Source organism: Carassius carassius, chromosome 12 (assembly GCF_963082965.1).
Source record: "Carassius carassius chromosome 12, fCarCar2.1, whole genome shotgun sequence".
In the NCBI taxonomy this organism is placed as follows: domain Eukaryota; kingdom Metazoa; phylum Chordata; class Actinopteri; order Cypriniformes; family Cyprinidae; genus Carassius; species Carassius carassius.
The window spans coordinates 33,800,820-33,822,036 of record NC_081766.1 but is presented as its reverse complement, the minus strand read 5'-3'; the positions used below and the strand labels follow the sequence as shown (position 1 = coordinate 33,822,036).

Genomic DNA, 21,217 nt, shown 5'->3' with positions numbered 1-21,217 from the left:
TCATTATGTGAAAATACTAAATTTACAGAACAGAAAAAGCCACAGTAGAATAAAAAGTAAATAAATAAATGTGATCTAATCTGCCCAAACTTCTACGTTTGTAAGTTAGTTGTAAGTTAGTCTTAGAACATGATGTTATCTGTTCTGACATACAGTGTGAAAGCATTTGTAAATTTGACTGTAAAATTACATTGATTGGTCTTGCTTGAGCTTGTGTGTAAAAGAAGTTCAAGCATTTTAAATTGGTGTTAACTGTATGCATTTTGTGTCAAAGCAACAAGAAATGTGTTAATTGTATAGCCTACAAAGACGGATGTTGTGCTAACCATGTTAAGACTTTAGGAAACTTGTTAAAGGTATTGAAAAAACTGTCATAGCGATTGTAAAAAAACAAAAAAAACTGTAATCCATGAGCATGATTGGTTAAATTGAGGAAAAAGTTTAAGAATTTCTGAGTGCAGTTGATAAACTGAGGGCTCAAACTGCAAAATTTTGGCACAGATTCGTGGGTCTTTTTTTTATCTTCAGGTGACATCCCGGGCTCTGTAAATTTCGAATTTTGAAGTTGCATTTCTAAATTCATTATTATATTCTCTATCAACTGTTTGTTTAATCATTTGATCTTGTTCTTTATCATTGGGTCGATTAGGAGAAGACCGAGCCTTATTTCATCGGGATCTTCTGTTTTGAGGCTGGTATCAAGCTGGTGGCGCTCGGTTTTGTTTTTCATAAGGGTTCCTATCTCAGAAATGGCTGGAATGTAATGGACTTCATTGTTGTGCTAAGTGGGTAAGTGACATTTATATTTTCTTTCTCCACACTGATTTTTGATACTTCAATGCTAAGAATAGTTTGAGATTACAGGCGTGTGCTTCACTTCAAAACATGGCTATGGTAGGCATGGCCGTATTTTGTATCTGCTCCTCGATTTCGGCTTGCACAGTCATAAATTCCCTTAGCACTTCTCCACTCGATTTGATTCTGCTGATCTTAAATCAATCACTTCTGATTGAGAGAGTAAGTCTATTCATATTTACCTTTCTTGGCAGTTCTGTATCCCAAAATGCAGCTATTTGTATGCGGTATTATGTGTGTGTGTGTGTGTTTGAAGTTTTCCTCAAAAACCCAAGCATTCCCACAGATATGGAAGCTTGTTTCCACATCTGAAACATTTATTTTATTTTTTTTATTTATTTAAATTCTCGCAATTCTGACTTTTTTACAATTCTGACTGAGAATTGTGAGAAAATATTCAGTGTTGTGGGATACAAACTAACAAATATTAGAACAGAAGATAGAATTGTGAGTTTATATCTTGCAGTACTGACTTTATCACTCACAGTTGTTGTGAGTTTATATCTCATCAATCTGAGAAAATCATCCGAATTGTGAGAAAAAAATTTCAGAATTATGAGATAAAATGTTGCAATTATCCTTTTTTTATCCAGCGGGTGAAAAAGACTTCCACACTGGTCTATAGAATGATGCATTACTATAGAAAAAAACTGAAGATAATAAATAAGCTGCAAAATGGGTTCCAAGTAATCAGTGGCTTAAGGCTTTCCATTTAAACCATTTTCACGGGTTTTGTCAGTAGTGGACATTCATGCAACCTAAGCAATGACATGCATCCGAGGAAGTTAATGAGGAAAGGGACTAGAGTGCAGATTATCTGCTCTACAGATGAGATGTATATCTTGGCTACAGGACGGTGTGTTTGAGTAGGCTGTAAACAGCAGAGGCAGGATTCCTCGTCAAGGAACGTCTCAGTTACGTACGAAACCCTCGTTCCCTGATGGAGGGAACGGAGACGTTATGTCGAACGACATATGGGGTCTCACTTGGGAGGCCAATCATCTCTGAGTTTAAGAGAAAATGCCAATGAAAATCCACTCATTAGGTTTTACGCTGAGGAGCCAAGAACATCTCCCGGTAACAGCGAACGGTTCAAGGTTGTGGCATGGGGACATAACGTCTCCATTCCCTCCATCAGGGAACGAGGCTTATGTACGTAACCGAGACGTTCCCTATCTGTCGGTCACTACGAGTTATGTCGAACGACATATGGGGTCCTATGGAAAATGCCACAACCCGAACACTGTCACAACCCTGTGTCGCTGCAATTGCCGGCAAACCGTGCCATGCCCCAAAAGCTATGCTTAAGGTCGTAACCTTCCCAGAGCCCCATGGCAAATTCACTGACCTTGGTATCAAGGGGCACGAGTTTGCCAAGAGGGAAACCGTACCGTGGAAGAAAACACATCTGGGATTACCTGTAGGGAATCAAGCCATATGGTCACCTAGCCCAGTACAGGAGCTGACTGGAGCTCCGGGCATGCTTACACCAGTACTGGGCCTGGCGACAGACTGCTCCGCCAAGTCTGACCGCCGAGTGTGCTGGAGGATGCTTGACCAGGGTACACCAACTGGGGAACTCTACTGGGAGAAGAAAGGCGCTCGCATCCCCTTGTTAGGGGGAATGGCGCAGCAAGTGTGACACTCAGCCAGCCCTTCCCGCCAATTACCTGTTACCCAACACACGGGAAGAAACTGGCTCTACACGAAGGTTGTAGAACCTCGCGAAGGTGTTAAGTGTCGCCTAGCCCGCAGCTTGACAAATGTCTGCCAGAGAGGCACCCTGCCCCAGTGCATAGGAGGAGGTCACACTCTGTGTGGAGTGGGCCCTCACCCCCAGGGGGCAAGGCTCGCCTTGGGAACGGTATGCCAAGGTGATGGCATCCACTATCCAGCGGGCCAGCCTCTTCTTGGAGACAGCCTTCCCCTTCTGCTGACCTTCAAAGCAGACCAGGAGCCTCCTCCAGGGGCAGCGCTTGCAGGTTCACCACCTGGCCTCAGAAGGGAGTGGTAAGAACCTTGGGCATGTATCCAGGCCGGGGTCTCAGGACAACGTGAGAGTAGGCCGGCCCGAACACAAGGCACTCTTCACTTAACAAAAATGCTTGGAGGTCCCCTACCCTCTGATGGAAGTGAGCGCAACCAGGAGTGCTGTCTTGAGAGAGGAACTTAAGCTCGACTGAATCCAGCAGCTCAAAGGGACCCCTCTGAAGTCCCGCCAGAACAATAGAGAGGTCCCAGGAGGGAACCAGGGGTGTCCTAGGAGGATTTAACCTTCTGGCACCCCTCAGGAACCTAACGATCAGGTCATGCCTCCCCAGGGACCAACCGTCCACTGCATCATGATGGGCTGCAGTGGCAGCCACATACACTTCCAGGATGGAGGGTGACAGCCTACTCTCCAACCTTTCTTGCAGGAAGAAGCACGACTCTGACCGAGCATCTCCGGGGGTCTTCTAGGTGAGAAGAACACCAATTCGCGAACAGACTCCACTTCAGAGCATAGGCCTGCCTCGTAGAGGGGTCTCTAGCCTGATTGATAGTGTCTACCACCACCGGTGGCAGATCACTTAGGTTTGCCGCATCCCGTACAGAAGCCACATGTGGAGGTTCCAAAGATCTGGATGTGGGTGCCAAATGGTGCCCAACCCCTGAGAGAGGAGGTCCCTCCTCAGGGGGTTGCACCAGGGAGGGGCTGTCACGAGGAGCATGAGTTCCCGAAAACCAGGTCCGGGTGGGCCAGTAAGGCGCAACCAACGGACTTACTGAGAACCTTGTCCTCCCTGACCTTGCACAGCATCTGTGCGAGCAGGCTCACTGGGGGAAACGCATACTTGCATAGTGCCAGAGGCCAGCTGTGTGCCAGTGCATCCGTGCCCAGGGAGGCCTGGGACAGGGAACAGTACAGCTGGCAGTGGGAGGACTCGTGGGGAGCAAAGAGGTCCCCGAATCGAAAGGCAAGGTCCGACCAGGGGCTGAATTGGTGGTGACATATCGGTGTGATGGTGACACGATATGTACCACAGCACCATGCACCAAGACGCTAAGTCCCTGTGATCGCACAACTCCTCTCGGGAGCAGGCCATAATGAGCCAGTCGTTGAGATAGTTGAGGATCCTGATGCCCACTTCCCAGAGTGGGGCAAGGATGCCCTCCGCGACCTTCGTGAAGACATGGGGGGGGGGGCAGGGAGAGCCCGAATGGGAGGATCTTATACTGCCATGCTTGACCCTCGAATGCAAACTGCAGAACGGTCTGGGGCGAGGGAGGATCGAGACATGAAGTACGCATCTTTCAGGTCGATCGCTGCAAACCAGTCCTGGGGCTGAACGTATTAGATAATGCATTTCTGTTTCAACATTTTGAACGGGAGCTTGTGCAGGGCCCGATTCAAGACTCGCAGATCCGGGATAGGTCAAAGGTCACCGATTTTCTTGGGTATGATGAAGTAAGGGCTGTAAAAGCCTATCATCATCTCAGCTGGAGGGACCGGCTCGATTGCATCCTTCGCCAGCAGGACAGCAATCTCCTCGCGCAAGACAGAGGCGTCCTGGACTGCCACCACAGTCTCGAGCACGCCATTGAACTTGGGAGGCCAAGAAGGCCCAGAAGGCATCGCGTTCCGAGTCATCATGGCCACACTTCTCATGTTCCCAGTGGAACTGGCCAAAGACACGTGGAGTGACACGAAAGGGGGCGTCGTGGGTGAGAATGAGGAGGCAGTGCGTCGCTCATCATCAACCCGCGAGCCTTTCAACTCGGAGGAAAGGGAAATTGCTCTTTTATGAAAGAGTGGTTGCCGCTTGCCATTGGACCAGCGGCGGAACCGAAGATACAAAAACTGAGGATTCTCCACCCGGCCCTTCTCCGGGGGAAGAAGTGGTGCTGTCTCTGCCAGCTCCTGAAGAGCAGTCTCCCACATCTCCGAGTTGCTCGTGTCAGGGCCGCTTAGTCATCTTCCTAGAGGACTTCTCAGCTGGAAGTGACATGGGGGGCACCGATTTCCTGTGCAGGGCTCGACGCGCCGGCCTCAAAGAACTCTCAGCACGGGGCGGAGCTGGTGTGGAGGACACAGGGGGGCGCCCACGGTGGCAAGCAGGCACTGCCCGCGACAGAATGGTGGCAACCGGAGGATCACATCGGGGCGAGATGTGCTGTATGGGCTCAGTCTGCTGTTGTTCTGTCAGGAACTGCTGGGCACAGCCCCTGACAGCGTCGCCACAGAGGACAGCCTGGGAGATGGGAGATTTAATTCCCATTTACCTCAGTTCCAGATTTCCTTCCAAGTTCTCAGATGAAATGTAAAATCTGCTGTGCAGAACCAGGAGATCAGTAGATGCAGGGATGCCTAAAAACTCAGTAGTTTAGAAAAGTGTTTGTCTGATGAGGATGTGAAATCAACTACACATTACAGTACATATGCTAAGTGATGGAAACAGATCGTAAGTGTGACAAAAAATGATATTTACCTCCAGTGGCACTGATGCAGAATGTTAGCTTTCTTTAGAAAACAAACAACACTGTGTGAACTATACATTTTCCTCTGTCTTATAATAATGGACAATGCAACCCCTTTAACATTTAACATAAGGTATAGCTTAGTAAACTTATATTAAAAATGTAATTTAATGGCCAGCTAGGATTCACAAAACACCTTCAGGCTATTAAAAGTAGCTCCTAACTTGCCAGTTCAGGAGAAAACAATAGATGTGTCGGTCCTAATTTTAGGACTCCTACCTTTTGGCTTTAAGAGTGTTTCTTGAAGTTTTTCAGTGCTAAAGTCAGCATCTAAATCTGTGAAGAGTTAGGGCTAGTCAAGACGACTCCTAAATCACTAAGTCCAAATCACAAACCATCCAATGGCTGTTTCCGGTGTCCTGGCATTTTATCCTACAATCAGATTTTCCTACAAGGTTTTACTGCACATGCGCACATCAATATTGCATCCTTTGTCTCATGCTAAACAACCATATTTAATGTATCTGCATTACTGTAAGGGTAGGTTTAGGCTTAGGATAGGTGTAGACTTTAATAAAACACAATCTAATAAGTGAAAGAAAACTTTTTATTGTTGGTTTCCTGTAGCTGTATCCTTTCTAGCTTCAACAATGAATATGACACATAATTACTGTATTTGCATTACTGTAGGGGTGGGTTTAGGGTTGTGGTAGGTGTAGATGTTAATAAACCATAATTTTGTCGGCAACATTTTTCGTTGTCGAATTGTACTACCCACTGTTTTAATGGACAACCTGTCCTCCAACCAATACGCCTTATAGGTTGTTTGTCCAAATCCCTGAAATACAACCCATCAGAGTGTATACTACAATGTGATACTGTCATTATTTTTATGCCCGCTAGAGGCTGCTTGACTTTAAAATGTAAATATAGGTCGTAATAAGGTGCTTGCACAAACGACCTATATGGTCATTTTTTGTTGGAGGACAGGAGGTAGCAAAATCTGACCGGGTTGCACAAATCGACATAACACCTGCAATCAGCCACAGAACTTTTCATGTACAAGTTCGGCAAGAAGTAACAATTGTTTTTGAGATGCAGACATGGAAGAGGCTAACAATTAACTGAACATATACTTGCTTAATTAGTGACAGCTACATTTGAAAACTTTATTTAAATATGGCAACATGATACCTGGTTCTACAATATCCCTATGACTGATATCAGCAAGTCATATTTAATAATAATAGTCTTTCCCTAGAACTTTTTATGCTACTTAGTGCATATATATATATATATATATATATATATATATATATATATATATATATATATATATATATATATATATATATATATATATATATATATATATGTTTTTTTTTTTTTTTTTTTGTTAAATGCAGCCTCAAATTTATGGCATGAGTCAATGAGGTCTGTAAAGGCTGGAGAAAGTAAGAATGGCAGTTGCTCATTTTGCTTTATTTCACTGGTAGTCGTTTCCAGAAACAATTTTTGAGCCATAAAGACCATGTGACTGATCACATTATAAATGCATCAACACCTTGCATAGAAAACACTTTTTGAAATGTGAAACATAAGCCTATTTCACACTAAGAGCTCACCAAAAATACGACTGAAGCATCCACAAAAATATAATGAAATTTTTGGTATTCTGTGTACTTTTGAATGGCTGTGAATGGAGAAAGATGCTTCTCTGCACACATAACAGCCTGTGCTAGCCAGCTAAACCCTGACCCCCTGTTGTCAATGTAATGTGGATGTCTACAGCAAGAAATGATTTTGCACCCTAGCTTTTATCCATTCAATAATGGATAATTCCATTCAATAATTTGTCAAAAATTATGACAAATTATGCCTTTTTTCACATTTTAATAGATGTTGTTAAAAGATGGGAAACGATCTGACATTGATTTTAACACACATCACATCAATGAAAGGTATAATTTCTAAAAGGTTGCACATTTTTATGTGCATCCATTGGGCTTCATTCATAAAACATGAGCAGAACATATTCCCGTGTAAACTGTTCATAAATTTACTCTTAAATTAATCGCAAAGTGGTTTTACAGAAACAATTTTTTTTTTTTTGCTTGTGTTTCATGAATGAGGCTGATGTTATGTTATATCTGATCTTATGTACTTGTTTTGCTTTGAATGATCCACTTTAACAATGTCTTATTAAAAATTAATAATAATTGTACTAACACAACGTTATTATCCATTTTGTCTGTAAATGCCAGTTTTTCTCCTAAAAATCTCTCTTAGAATGGCTGCTAAAATCGAAACTGATTATCCCTGCTACATACAGTATCTGACACACTTTTGGCTCCAACACACCTGACCTCTTTAAAAACAGCAAAAGTAAGTCAGACTTAAAAGAAAACTACATGTGTCATTCCACTCATCTGGGAACTGAAACAAGGCCAGTAGGCCATTGCTTGTGGCTTTCATTTCTTCTAAAATTAGTGATTAGCTGCAAGCGAATCTGTTGGGACAGAGCCAATTTGATATTTTTTTTCCTTCACAGGTCCTCTAGGACCATAAGGAGAAATTTGCATTTGACATCATAAAACAAATATGAGTATGACAACGTTGAAGTGAAAGCTCACACACAGCTCTCTGGCCTTATGTTTCCTTCAAGTAATGTTTGAGACTGTCAACATGCAGAGTACAGAGATGCAGTCTGAAATGTCTTTACCAATGTAAAAAATCATTGGATTAGCTATCCCTGCTGAAGACCAGCTAATCTAGTTGACCAAGAAAGCAGTGCTGGTTAAGCTAGGTAAAAAGCCTGATGGGAACATCAGCATGCTCAGGTCTTTTCAACAGGCACATCAGAATACAAGCGGCAAAAAACATCCCAAAACCACTGCCGGTGTGATCCTATAAAGACAATATTCGGACAATATATGAACAGTAACTATAGTTTAACTATAAACTATAGTTAAACTATAGTTTATAGTTATAGTTTAAAAGATGCACAACCAAACAAGAGAACCAAGGAATTTGGATACAGTTGTCATATTCTTCTTGTTTCCCAGCAGGATTTGGCACCTGCCCACACTGCCAAAAGCACCAAAAGTTGGTTAAATGACCATGGTGTTGGTGTGCTTGACTGGCCAGCAAACTCACCAGACCTGACCCCCAGAGAGAATCTATTAGCTATTGCCAAGAAGAAGATGAGAAACAAGAGACCAAACTATGCAGATCACAAACTGATCACCTCCATGCCACGCCGAACTGAGGCAGTAATTAAAGCAGAAGGAGCCCCTACCAAGTATTGAGTACATGTACAGTAAATGAACATACATTCCAGAAGGCCTTGGTCTTATGAAGTATTCTAATTTGTTGAGATAGCAAATTGGTGGGTTTTTGTTAAATGTGAGACACAATCATCACAATTAAAAGAACCAAAGACTTAAACTACTTCAGTCTGTGTGTACTGAATTTAATACATGAGTTTCACAATTTGAGTTGAATTACTGAAATGAACTTTTTCATGACATTCTAATTCATTGAGAAACACCTGTATATGTTATGAATTCAGATTAAATGATTCACAGAATTAGTCATTCAGATTTCCCATAGAAACCTGTGTGTAAAGTGTGAATACTTTACAGTTTATCAGGACTTTGACTGCATGGACAACAGGGCTCTACTTTAAAGCTGCATGATTGTACAGTGTGCTCAGATGTTCAGAATGCAGCATAGCCTCGGCATGAAGCCTTTCTTCCATAGTGTGTGAAACATGAAGTATTTGCTGCAGATATACCGATGATTCACCACTAAGTGTTGATAATGTTATTCCTCCATCTTCCTCCATCCCCCTCCCCGTTGACTGGCTCTCACAGCTCAGTTCAGTGCTGTGTGTAGGTGTCCATGTGTGGGTGAGCCCACATTCATTTCATGTTTGCATTTCAGCGTTTTCACTGACAGGTACAAAGAAATCAAATTGTGAAATAATTAATAGTGTTTGGTCATGTTACACTGATTGATAGAAATGTGTGAAATGACACAAAGGTACAAACGTGATTGATTATTATGATTTACACAAAACAAAATCAGTTCAGTTTGAAAAATCCTTTGTGTTAAAGACTCTACAGTAAATACATAAAACATTGTTAAGCCTAAGGAAACACACGTTCTATTAGATGAAGATTTTTATTAAACAGACTTTCCTATGGTTTAAATGCAGATCATTTTGTACTTTGTCCATTGACTGATCAGCAAGCATTACATAAGTTCCTTTGAATCACAGACAGAAAAAAGCTCCCGTAAGAAGTGTATGTTTATAAAAAGGCATAATGAAGCAGGCACCTCTCTGTTCTTGTAGCTGATATGAAGGATTTGTTAATGCAAATCATGATGTACAATAGTACGGACGTGCTGCAGCTCTGGAGGCTACAGAAAGATTCACAACCTTGAATTTTCGCACCATTTACACCCCCGAGCAATGCTTTCATCCACTCACCCACTCACTCGCTCCACGGCTCACTCTCTTTCTGACACTCGCTTTTTCCTTTTTTTCTATTCCATACTGTAATTAATATTCTCTTATTCAAATTGATCCCTGAGTTCATGACTTTAGGTTCCTCCTGAACATTAGCAATTGTGCTCACAGATACTGCTGTCTAATGTATTTGTCACTGTATCTTTGTCTTTGGGAAGTGTGCACACTGTAACAGCTCTCACTAATGCTAACAGCACATGCCAAAGTGCCCACTTCCCATTTCTTTTGTGAGGTGGTTCACATGACCTTTTTAAATGCAGCACATGCATTATCTGACCTGCATGCTCCTGATATATTATCATTGCATCAACTGATTGCAATTATTTTTTTTTATGTAATAATGCAGTGTTTATTATAAATGATTTATCTGTGTGCATCATAATTTTTTCAAATGCATGTGCTCTGATAAATCTCTTCTCTTTTCTGATGAAGTGTGAAAACATGATGTAAATCAGAGAGCCGTTGAGCTGTGGAAAGTGTGTGATTGATTATAATGGGAGTTTTGGTGAAAATACAGACATCAAATCACTGAAAGGCTTATTCTGTTACAATATAAATAATATAATCTACAAATATAATATGTGACCCTGGAGCACAAAACCAGTCATATGTCACTGGGGTATATTTGTAGCAATAGCCAACAATACATTGTATATATCAAAATTGTTTTAAAAAAACATTAGGATATTCATGTCCCATGAAGATATTTAGCAAATTTCCTCCCATAAATATATCAAATATATTTACAAAAATATTATCATTAGTAATATGCATTGCTAAGAACTTCATTTGGACAACTTTAAAGGCAATTTTCTCATTTTTTTATAAATTTTTCTGCACCCCCAGATTCAAGATTTTCCAATAGTTGTATCTCAGCCAAATATTGTCCTCCTAACAAACCATACATCAATGAAAAAAAAGAATATATATATATATATATATATATATAGTGACGGGAGGAGCACAAGACAGACACAGTAGGCGGAGCGTCAGGCCTTGGAGAGGCTTTTATTAACAGGAAATCAAATAAAACAGGGGATAAAGGTGGCCAAAGGGGAAGAGTGTCCAAAATAAACCGGGAATCTGGTGTCCTCGTCGTGCTGCGGGGTTCGTGTGGGTCGGGCAGTGTTCATGGAGGAAGGGTCCAGGTAAGGGGCGGAGTCCGGCGGCCGTGTAAACGGGTGCGGTTCCCATCCGGGTCGCGGGTCCGGCAGCTCACGTCTCTGGTGGCGCGGGAGTCCCTCAACGCACCCTTCCTGGACCCACGAAGACACCAGTGTGCATGCACGGGGAAGAGACCGGTCTCCCGAGGAGAGGCGCGTTGGGCTTTTAAACAGCGGCGGTGATGAGGCTCCATTTCCTTCAGGTGTGCCCCATCACACGCCGCCAGCCCTGACTAGTCCAGCGCCCCTCCTCTCACACACCCACTCCAGTCGGGAGCCTGGTGAAGGGCGGCGATTTAGGACGGGGTGCCGGTGACAATCAGGGAGGAGGCAGCTGACTCGTCACTATATATATATATATATATATATATATATATATATATATGTTTAAAATTAACTGCTTTCACATTTCACATGTATTCTCACTAGATAGCATTTGAGGAGCCATAATGTATATTAATATATCATAAGTAAACATGTTTTGCTGTTTCTGTCTATCATAAAGTGCAATTCATGAATAATTTTATAATTCAATGCTAAAGCATGCAGTTTTGAAAAATGTCATGTTACGTGTGAAATAAAATATGTTTGTGTCATAAGAAAAAGGATCTGTGTGGTGGAAAAAAAGAAAATAATAAAAATCAGATCTGTGCCACATTGAAATGGATAGTTCCCCTAAATATGAAAATTTTTAACACAAAAGATATTTTTAAGAATGTCTGTAACTAAACGGCCGGCTTCCATTTTATAGAATAAACAACATTACCAACATTCTTCCAAATATCTTCTCTTGTGCTCGGTGGAAGAAAGAAATTCTTACAGGTTCGGAAAAACATGAGGGTGAGAAAATGATGACAGAATTTCCATTTTTGGGTGAACTTTCCCTTCAACAGTTGTGTGGACGAAGCCTTATTTCTGGTTTCCTCTGTGTGTTTGTTTTTTTCCTGCAGGATTCTGGCCACTGCTGGCTCTCATATGAATATCCCCGTGGACCTGAGGACCCTGAGAGCTGTGCGTGTGCTCAGACCCCTCAAACTAGTCTCCGGTATTCCTAGTAAGTAACTCATTCAATGCATTATTCATCCGCCAAATCAACAAGGATCAAAATCAATGTCATCTTGTCACATATGAAACACAATATTTGTTTTTAAACAGCATTTTGGCAAGAAGTACTTTGCACTAATCCAGATGAATTCCACCAGGTTTACAGATAGTACTGAAGTCCATTATTAAAGCGATGGTGCCGCTGCTGCAGATCGGTCTTCTGCTGTTCTTTGCCATCCTGATGTTCGCTATCATCGGTCTGGAGTTCTACAGTGGGAAATTACATCACACTTGCCTGCCCTCTCCAGATATACTGGGTATGGAGAAACCTTTTAGCCTCTAACTGAAATGAAACAGGAATTCTGGACATTTCTAACGCAATGTACCGTAGTTGTATGCATGTGGTATGCAATTTGAAATCTGCCATTTTTGATCTCTGGTGCTCAGTCCTGCTGCCAATCACCTGAGCCTAAATGCCATGGGACTTTCTGACTCAAACGCCACTGGAAATTCTGATTATGAAGAATGTGATTGGCTGGAGGCACCACAGCTCTTCACTCTTTATTTTACACTCCCAAAAAGAACCAGTGTATTAGTTATAACATCAAATTTTATTAGTAATCTTATTTCATCAGAATACACAGATATTTTTGAATGGCCATCAATGGAGAAAGATTGCAGCGTGCACCATGCACATCATTTCCACTGTGACTGAGGTGAAATCTAAGGCTGGGTTCTACTACGGCTGCATCGAAGGCTGTCTCAGGTTGAAGGATGCTTGGAAGGCAGGCTTCTTTTTGTGCTCTTCATTCAGCATATTTTGATCATTCATCAAGTGTATCCTCCTCTGTGTCCTACGATCACCCACAATCCTTAGCACACAATTATGAAAAATAATTTACAGAAAATGAGTCGGCACTGAGCTTGTCCAATTTCATTATGAAATGCAAAACAAAAAGGCTGTTGTAGGTTAATCACGGAAAGCACTGGGAGACCACTGACGGTTTTATTGTATTGCATTGTACTGTAATTACCCCAAATTAATTTTTAAAAGTAATTTAATGCCGTGACATTGCCCAGGGTTGAGTTTCCCAAAAGCTTCGTAAGCCTAAGAAGTTCGTAAAAACGATCGTACGACTGATCTTAATATTACGGTCTGTTTCCCAAAAGCATCGTAACTTAAGTAGCACTTGAAAATCATCTTAGATCTACAGGTGCTCCGGAGTAATCGTTAAGCCCTCAGTGCATCGTAAGAAGACAAATTTATGCGGTGACCTGCAGGACAATCGGCAGATTACACCTTTAACTTGATTCAAGCGCAATGTGATTATAATATAAGGATTTAATTGAGCTTTATTTTACACTTTACGACTCGTTTTCTTTTATTTATTTTTTATTTTTTTCTAATTTATAAATGAAATAATTAAAAACTGCAGAAAAAAATAGAAATACACATTTAAATGAAATGACAAAAAAAATGTAATGTAGGAAATGCTTCAAATACTAGGGGGAAAAAATACGTCAATGACTTGCTAAAAGTGCACGAAAACCAGCCATGTATTGGACCCGGAAATAAAGTCTCTCTCTCTCTTTCTCTCTCTCTATCCAAGTTGTCTGTCTGGAACGCAGCATTATGTTAACGTCAATAAACGATCGTGTAGCTACTACAATTAAGAGCCACTCTATAAAGGTGTTGTTTCAGCACTTGACAAATGGACAGCGACTCCTAAGTAGCATTTAAAGCACAGCTATGTGCGATTGCTTTACGTACAGTTTGGGGAAACGCACATGAAACAATAATGAACCCACGTAAAATCACTCGTAGAAAACGTTCTTAAGCGCTAAGATCAATCGATATCAGGAAACCCGGCCCAGATTTTTGTTTAGCTTATCCTTGGGAACCTTCCAGTTTATCCTCTTGCAAACATTATGACAATGTTACTTTTAAAAGAAGAAAGAAAAGAAAAAAGAAAAGAAAAAAGAAAAGAAAAAAAAAACATTAGGTAAACGTCCAACTCAAACATTTTTTAAAAAGTTACATGAACAACATAGAAATATTATGTATGTGCTAATATTCCCATTAGGTAATGAACATGTTATTTCTGAAAGTTCCTTGAATGTCCATTTTTTTAAATGTTTTTTTCTTTTTTTTTCTTGATTATACTAATTTTGAGGGAACATTCGACATGAAATGGAAATGTTACATTTTTGAATGTACTCCGAACATTATGAAACCAGTAGTAACATTCAACAAAATATTAGACTAACATAACTAAAAAGGTTCACAAAAAAACTATGAACAAAATATAAATAACATTTCCACTAAAGTCCAATTAAGTCTGAATTTCTGAATGTTCTCTGAATGTTAATTTTTAAGATGTTTTATTTATTTATATTCCCTGATTATATTAATGTTATGGGAACATTTCATTTTATCCTTTTGCAAACATTAATGGAATGTTACTTTTGAATGTTCTCTGAACATTATGAAACAAGTGACACAAATTGTTCCAAAATAACAAAAGTTTTAAGAACATTATTAAGACCAGATAACTCTGAACAAACATCGTATGACTGGTAGAGTGTTTGTTCGTCACTTTGAGAGAATCTTGACAGAATGTTCTGAGAACTTTAGCTGCTGTCTGGGTGATCATGTTTAATGCTGAGGAGGACTCTAGTCTACTGAGGAGGCAGCTTCACTGGGATGCAGCTTTCCAGTTGAGAAGCTAAATGAAGTCTGTCACAGCAGACACTGCCCCCTTCAGATGAGGAGGATCTCAAACTAATTATTTTAACATAAACATTTATTTTGAACTGTAATGCAAACAAAGCTTGAATCAATAATATACTGCATTTGTATGTTTGATATATATATATATATATAATATATGTGTGTGTGTGTGTGTGTGTGTGTGTGTGTGCGTGCGTGCGTGCGTGCGTGTGTGTGTGTGTGTGCGTGCGTGCGTGCGTGCGTGTGTGTGTGTGTGTGTGTGTGTGCAAATTATACTGTGGTTTATCAAAATGATGGCAATCACAACGTTTTTTGATCGTCTTTTCAGTTGTTATATAAGTACTCACTGAATATATATACTCACTGAATGCATCATTTAATATTGATGTTCTTCAGAAAACGACACGGTGGACTCTTCTGAGGTGGATTTTGCGTGTGGAGTGAGGAAGTGTCCTGAGAAATACACCTGCAGTGGCAGCTGGATTGGACCCAATGATGGCATCACTCAGTTTGACAACATCCTGTTTGCAGTGCTGACAGTATTTCAGTGCATCACTATGGAGGGATGGACTGCTGTCCTGTACAATGTGAGTTCCTACAGCAGTAGCGTTTCAAAAAATTCAGTTTTATAGTAGACTGACTAGATATAATATATTTAGTCATTGATACTCATCATTTGTATTATGTTAATGTATTAACCCATTCTGACCTAATATATGAAGTTATTCAGTAAACCTGCAGTGATTTCTATATAAATATGACTTTAATTTTTAATTTGCTTAAAGTGACTAGGCTGCTTCTTTGACTTATTAATAAACGATTTTGCTCGCTTAAAGGGACAGTTGACCTTAAAATGTCAATTCTGTCATGATTTACTCACCTCCAAACCTGTTTCTTTATTCAGTTGAACTCAAAAGAAGATATTTTGAAGAATATGGGTAACCAAACAGTTTCTAGTCCCCATTGACTTCCATAGTATTCTTTTTTTTTTCTCTCCATACTATGAAAATCATTGGCTATGGTCAACTGTTTGGTTACCCACATACTTTAAAATATCTTCTTTTGAGTTCAAAAAAAAGAAAGAAATTCGTACAGCTTTGGAACAGCTTGAGGGTGAGTAAATGATGGCACTATAATTAACAAACTATAATAACTATAATAAAAAAAACACTATACACCGTAATAAACAAACATATACTATACCATCCAGAAACTGTGTTTAACACAGCATCGAACTATAATTACCTTTAACTGATCATTTTCAACAACAGCTTTAATTTATGCATTGATTACTGTTGTTTCTCCACAGACTAATGATGCTTTGGGGTCGACATGGAATTGGATATATTTCATTCCTCTCATCATTATCGGCTCATTTTTTGTGCTCAACCTTGTTTTGGGTGTTCTTTCTGGGTAAGAATTTCACAAATATTTAACAAATATTGGCTGTCATTATTCACACTAATGCAGTTTGAAACCAGATTTCTGGCTTGAGAAACCAAAGGAGCAACATTAATCACTTTAAAATGTTTTTAATAAATAAATAAAAAATAAAGACTGGAGTTTTCTCAGCATCAAGGGATCAAAAGCGACATAGAAGTGTTGCTAAAATAGGTCAAATAACTTCTGGAATCATAAAGTATTATTGAACAATCAAAATGATGTAAATTCATGAACCAGATCAGTCTGAGCAGTTTAGAAGCGTTCATATCGATTTCTCCTACTGGATTAACTGATTCTTTGTTCATTAATCAGCAACACTCTTTATTTTACGAGCATACGAGTTATATTAGGATTTTTAGTGAATAAAGACAAAAGTCTGTCTTATAGCATCTGAATCTTCTTATAAAGTGCACAAGTCATATACATATAAGTCATTTTATTATCAGGATTTATGTAAGTCTTAAAAAGTCTTAATTGCCCCTTCCTCAAATTAAGCCTTTAAAAGGTCTTAAATCAGAACAGAAATTCATGGCATGGAATGTTGCAAACACTGCAAAAATTAATATCTTCCTTATGTTTGTCTTGTTATTTACTTATTTTTTTTCAATTAATTAAAAAGCAAAGTAGATCTGTTAAAAGCAGGCTTAGCTAAAACTAAAGCTATTTTCTTCTTCTTCTTCTTCTTCTTCTTCTTCTTCTTTAATTGGTCGTTAAAAAGTCTTCAATTGACATTTATAAAACCAACAGAAATCCTGATTATACTTTTAAGATATTTACATGTGCTTTTGCATCTTTGTGTAAATCGTAATGCTCCAGTCCCCATTCATTGTCAAGGAAAAGCCTGTTCAGATTTTTCAACTAATATTTAATTTTATGTTCAAGGTTTGAGATGTAAAAGCTAATTCTTGTTTTGAGTTGTTCTGAATGAGCGTGCAGTCGTGGGTGGGCTGAAAGCACACTCTTTGGATGACTGCTTCACTAAGGATGGATTACTGTAGCTGCTCTTGCCTCCACAGCCTTTCTTGGTTAATCACACCTTTACAGGTTGTAAAAGGTCAAAACCTAAAAAGCACTTAATGTGTGTATGTGTCATTTCCTAAATCCTTCTCTAGGGAATTTGCTAAAGAGAGAGAGAGGGTGGAGAACAGACGTGCTTTCATGAAGCTCAGACGCCAGCAACAGGTGGAGAGAGAACTTAACGGCTATCGGGCCTGGATAGACAGAGCAGGTACTGACAATAATTTTCATCCTTTTTTAAATGCTGAAAATGTAGATTTGAGGATTTGGTCTGTGTTTGCAATATTTTGGTACTTTGCAACTGTAAAGTTGGTTGTTGTTAAGTATACAGGTGTTGGTCATATAATTAGAATATCATCAAAAAGTGGATTTATTTCATTAATTCCATTCAAAAAGTGAAACTTGTATATTATATTAATTCATTACACACAGACTGATATATTTAAAATGTTTATTACTTTTAATTTTGATAATTATAACTGACAACTAAGGAAAATCCCAAATTCAGTATCTCGGAAAATTAGAATATTACTTAGGACCAATGCAAAGAAAGGATTTTTAGAAATCTTTACCAACTGAAAAGTATGAACATGAAAAGTATGAGCATGTACAGCACTCATTAGTTGTAGCTCCTTTTGGCTGAATGACTGCAGCAATGCGGCGTGGCATGGAGTCGATCAGTCTGTGGCACTGCTCAGGTGTTATGAGAGCCCAGGTTGCTCTGATATTGGCCTTCAGCTCTTCTGCATTCTTGGGTCTGGCATATCACATCTTCCTCTTCACAATACCCCATAGATTTTCTATGGGGTTAAGGTCAGGCGAGTTTACTGGCCATTTAAGAAAAGGGATATCATGGTCCTTAAACCAGGTACTGGTATCTTTGGCAGTGTGTGCAGGGGCCAAGTTCTGTTGGAAAATGAGATCTGCATCTCCATAAAGTTGGTCAGCAGCAGGAAGCATGAAGTGCTCTTAAACTTCCTAGTATACGGCTGCATTGACCTTGGACCTCAGGAAACACAGTGAACCAACATCAGCAGATGACATGGCACGCCAAACCATCACTGACTGTGGAAACTTTACACTGGACCTCAAGCAACGTGGATTGTGTGCCTCTCCTCTCTTCCTCCAGACTCTGGGACCCTGATATCCAAAGGAAATGCTAAATTTACTTTCATCAGAGAACATAACTTTGGACCATTCAGCAGCAGTCCAGGCCTTTTTGAAGCGAGACGTTTCTGACGCTGTCTGTTGTTCAAGAGTGTCTTGACACAAGGAATGCGACAGCTGAAACCCATGTCTTGCATACGTCTGTGTGTAGTGGTTCTTGAAGCACTGACTCCAGCTGCAGTCCACTCTTTGTGAATCTCCCCCACATTTTTGAATGGGTTTTGTTTCACAATCCTCTCCAGGGTGCGGTTATTCCTATTGCTTATACACTTTTTTCTACCACATCTTTTCCCTCCCTTCGCCTCTCTATTAATGTGCTTGGACACAGAGCTCTGTGAACAGCCAGCCTCTTTTGCAATGACTTTGATTGCATGATTGTCTATCCTACAGAACTAGACTGAGAGACCATTTAAAGGCCTTTGCAGGTGTTTTGAGTTAATTAGCTGATTAGAGTTTGGCACCAGGTGTCTTCAACATTGAACCTTTTCACAATATTCTAATTTTCTGAGATACTGAATTTGGGATTTTCCTTTAGTTGTCAGTTATAATCATCAAAATTAAAAGAAATAAACATTATAATATATCAGTCTGTGTTTAATGAATACATATTATATACAAATTTCACTTTTTTAATGGTATTAGTGAAACAAATCAGCTTTTTGATGATATTATAATTATATGACCAGCACCTGTAAATCAAAATGTTTATAGTTGTTTTTTGGAGTTTGTGATGAAGTCTGGATGGAGTCTGTTCTTGTATGCATTCTAGTGTTTGAATTGGTTTATTAGTCTTTTGTCGTTCATGTGGATCATTCTTGTTGTTTTTAGAGTATGTTTACAGTATGTTTGTTTAGCACTCATGTTTTCAGATGTTGTGTATTGAAGATTAGAGGTGAGAAACAAGCCTGCAGTTCCTGGTATTGACTGATTCCTTTAAAGGACTAGTTCATCCAAACATGGAAGTTTGCTGAAAGTTTACACACCCTCAAGACATCGAAGATGTAGATGAGTTTGTTTCTTCATTATGTTTGTAGAAATGTAGCATTGGATTAGTGTCTCATCAATGGATTCTCTGCAGTGAATGGGTGCCATCAGAATGAGAGTCCAAACAGCTGATCACAATAATGCACAGCACTCCACTCCGTCAGTTAACATCTGGAGAAGACAAAAGCTGTGTTGAAACAAATCCATCATTAAGATGTTTTTGACTTCAAACTGTTACTTTCGGCTAAAATATGAGTCAATAATCCAGTGAAAAAAAGTGTTCTGGTCTGAATCAGGAGAGAAATCTGCACAGATCAAGCACTGTTTGAACACCTCTAAACAAATATGTGTCTGGAATTTGATGTGAGAGTCAACAGGAGATGGACTTTTTCACTGGAGGAATTGTTATTGTGGATTTATGGACTCATATTTTAGCTTTAAGTGACAGTTTGAAGTCAAAACGTCTTAATGCTGGATTTGTTTAATCTTTTGTCTTCTCCATATGTAAAGTGACTGGAGTGCTGTGAATTACTTGAGGATTATTTTTTTTGGGGTGGTGAATTATTCATTTAAATAATTTTGTTAATTGAAATACCCTGGAAATACAGAAGGTTTTCGCTAGCCAATAATAAACGGATGTCGAGTTTTTAGAAAAGTGTGGATGAGAGGAGTTGTGGGAGATGCAGGGAACATGTGGTTGTATGCCAAATGGCAAAATTGCTCTTGAGAGCACAGGGAAGAAGACATCAAGTGATTTTAGGCTGTTGATGCACTAATATCTGCTGACGATCATGTAGCTTGTAGAAACACATAAAAACCTCAAGTCATGATGATTAATTGGCTAACTTATTACTAGCACAGTCGCATGCTCAGACTTACTCTGCTGTTATGCTAAAATATTAAGTAAGTAAACTACTGTGGTATTATGTGCTTGTTTTAAAATGCAATGTTATTTGTATCTTTTGACTTTCAAAATCATCTTTTGGCACAGTAATTTCAGCCAGGCTAGCGAAATTTCACAGTCTTTACCCAGGTTCAGTGACAGACAGTGCTCTGATTGTGTACTACACCTACACTACTCTTTTCACATTTCACCCTGCCACCCACCACCTGAACACTACATTCAGGTGAACATGAGTGTGTGAAGCTGCTCATTCTCCCACGCAGTGAAGGGTCAATGGAAAGGTGACACTGACTCACTGCCTGGAGTGTTTGTATATGTTCCTGTCTGTACTCAGAATAGTTGATGCTTCTACAGTACAGCAGATCACTTTTAAGAGGCCTACAAATGTCTTCTTTTTTTTCATCACAAACCAAACTGAATCAACCAATAATTTATTTGATTAACGTTGAGTTAATCACTTCGTTGCTAATATATTATGTACATTCTCTCTCTCTCTCTCTCTCTCTCTCTCTCTCTCTCTCTCTCTCTCAAAGAGGAAGTAATGCTTGCAGAAGAAAACAAAAATTCTGGGAGATCAGCGTTAGATGGTATGAATTTCATTTTAACAGCACATCAATAAATGTGTTGTCTCATTTATGGAGTTTAAACCAGTTTTCATCTAGGTACAGTTTCTATCCATAATTTATATAATTTATCTCTTACTAAAATTCAAGACTTTAATTTAAAACTAAAATTTGTACAATTTGTTATGGAAAATCAGTTTTAAGGACTGCTGTTTGTTGGTCATTATGATATAAAAAATATATATTTTCTTGTCATGACTACAACATTATTTAAAGGTTGCATAAAATATTTCTTAGAACGTTCATCAAGTACAAATATCATCATAAATACGTTCAGTGTTGATCTCAGAACAT

General features: G+C 39.5%; 1 protein-coding gene across 1 annotated transcript in view; it reads left to right on the top strand.

Annotated features, from left to right (window-relative positions):
• Positions 1-21,217, top strand: part of LOC132155296 (voltage-dependent R-type calcium channel subunit alpha-1E-like) — a 116,544-nt gene that overhangs the window by 23,399 nt on the left and 71,928 nt on the right. Inside the window, exons 3-9 of the mRNA XM_059564174.1 lie at positions 650-789; positions 11,961-12,064; positions 12,213-12,371; positions 15,182-15,372; positions 16,095-16,198; positions 17,341-17,456; positions 20,834-20,887. Of these exons, the coding sequence (XP_059420157.1) occupies positions 650-789; positions 11,961-12,064; positions 12,213-12,371; positions 15,182-15,372; positions 16,095-16,198; positions 17,341-17,456; positions 20,834-20,887 (868 nt within the window). The remainder of the gene's footprint in view (positions 1-649; positions 790-11,960; positions 12,065-12,212; positions 12,372-15,181; positions 15,373-16,094; positions 16,199-17,340; positions 17,457-20,833; positions 20,888-21,217) is intronic.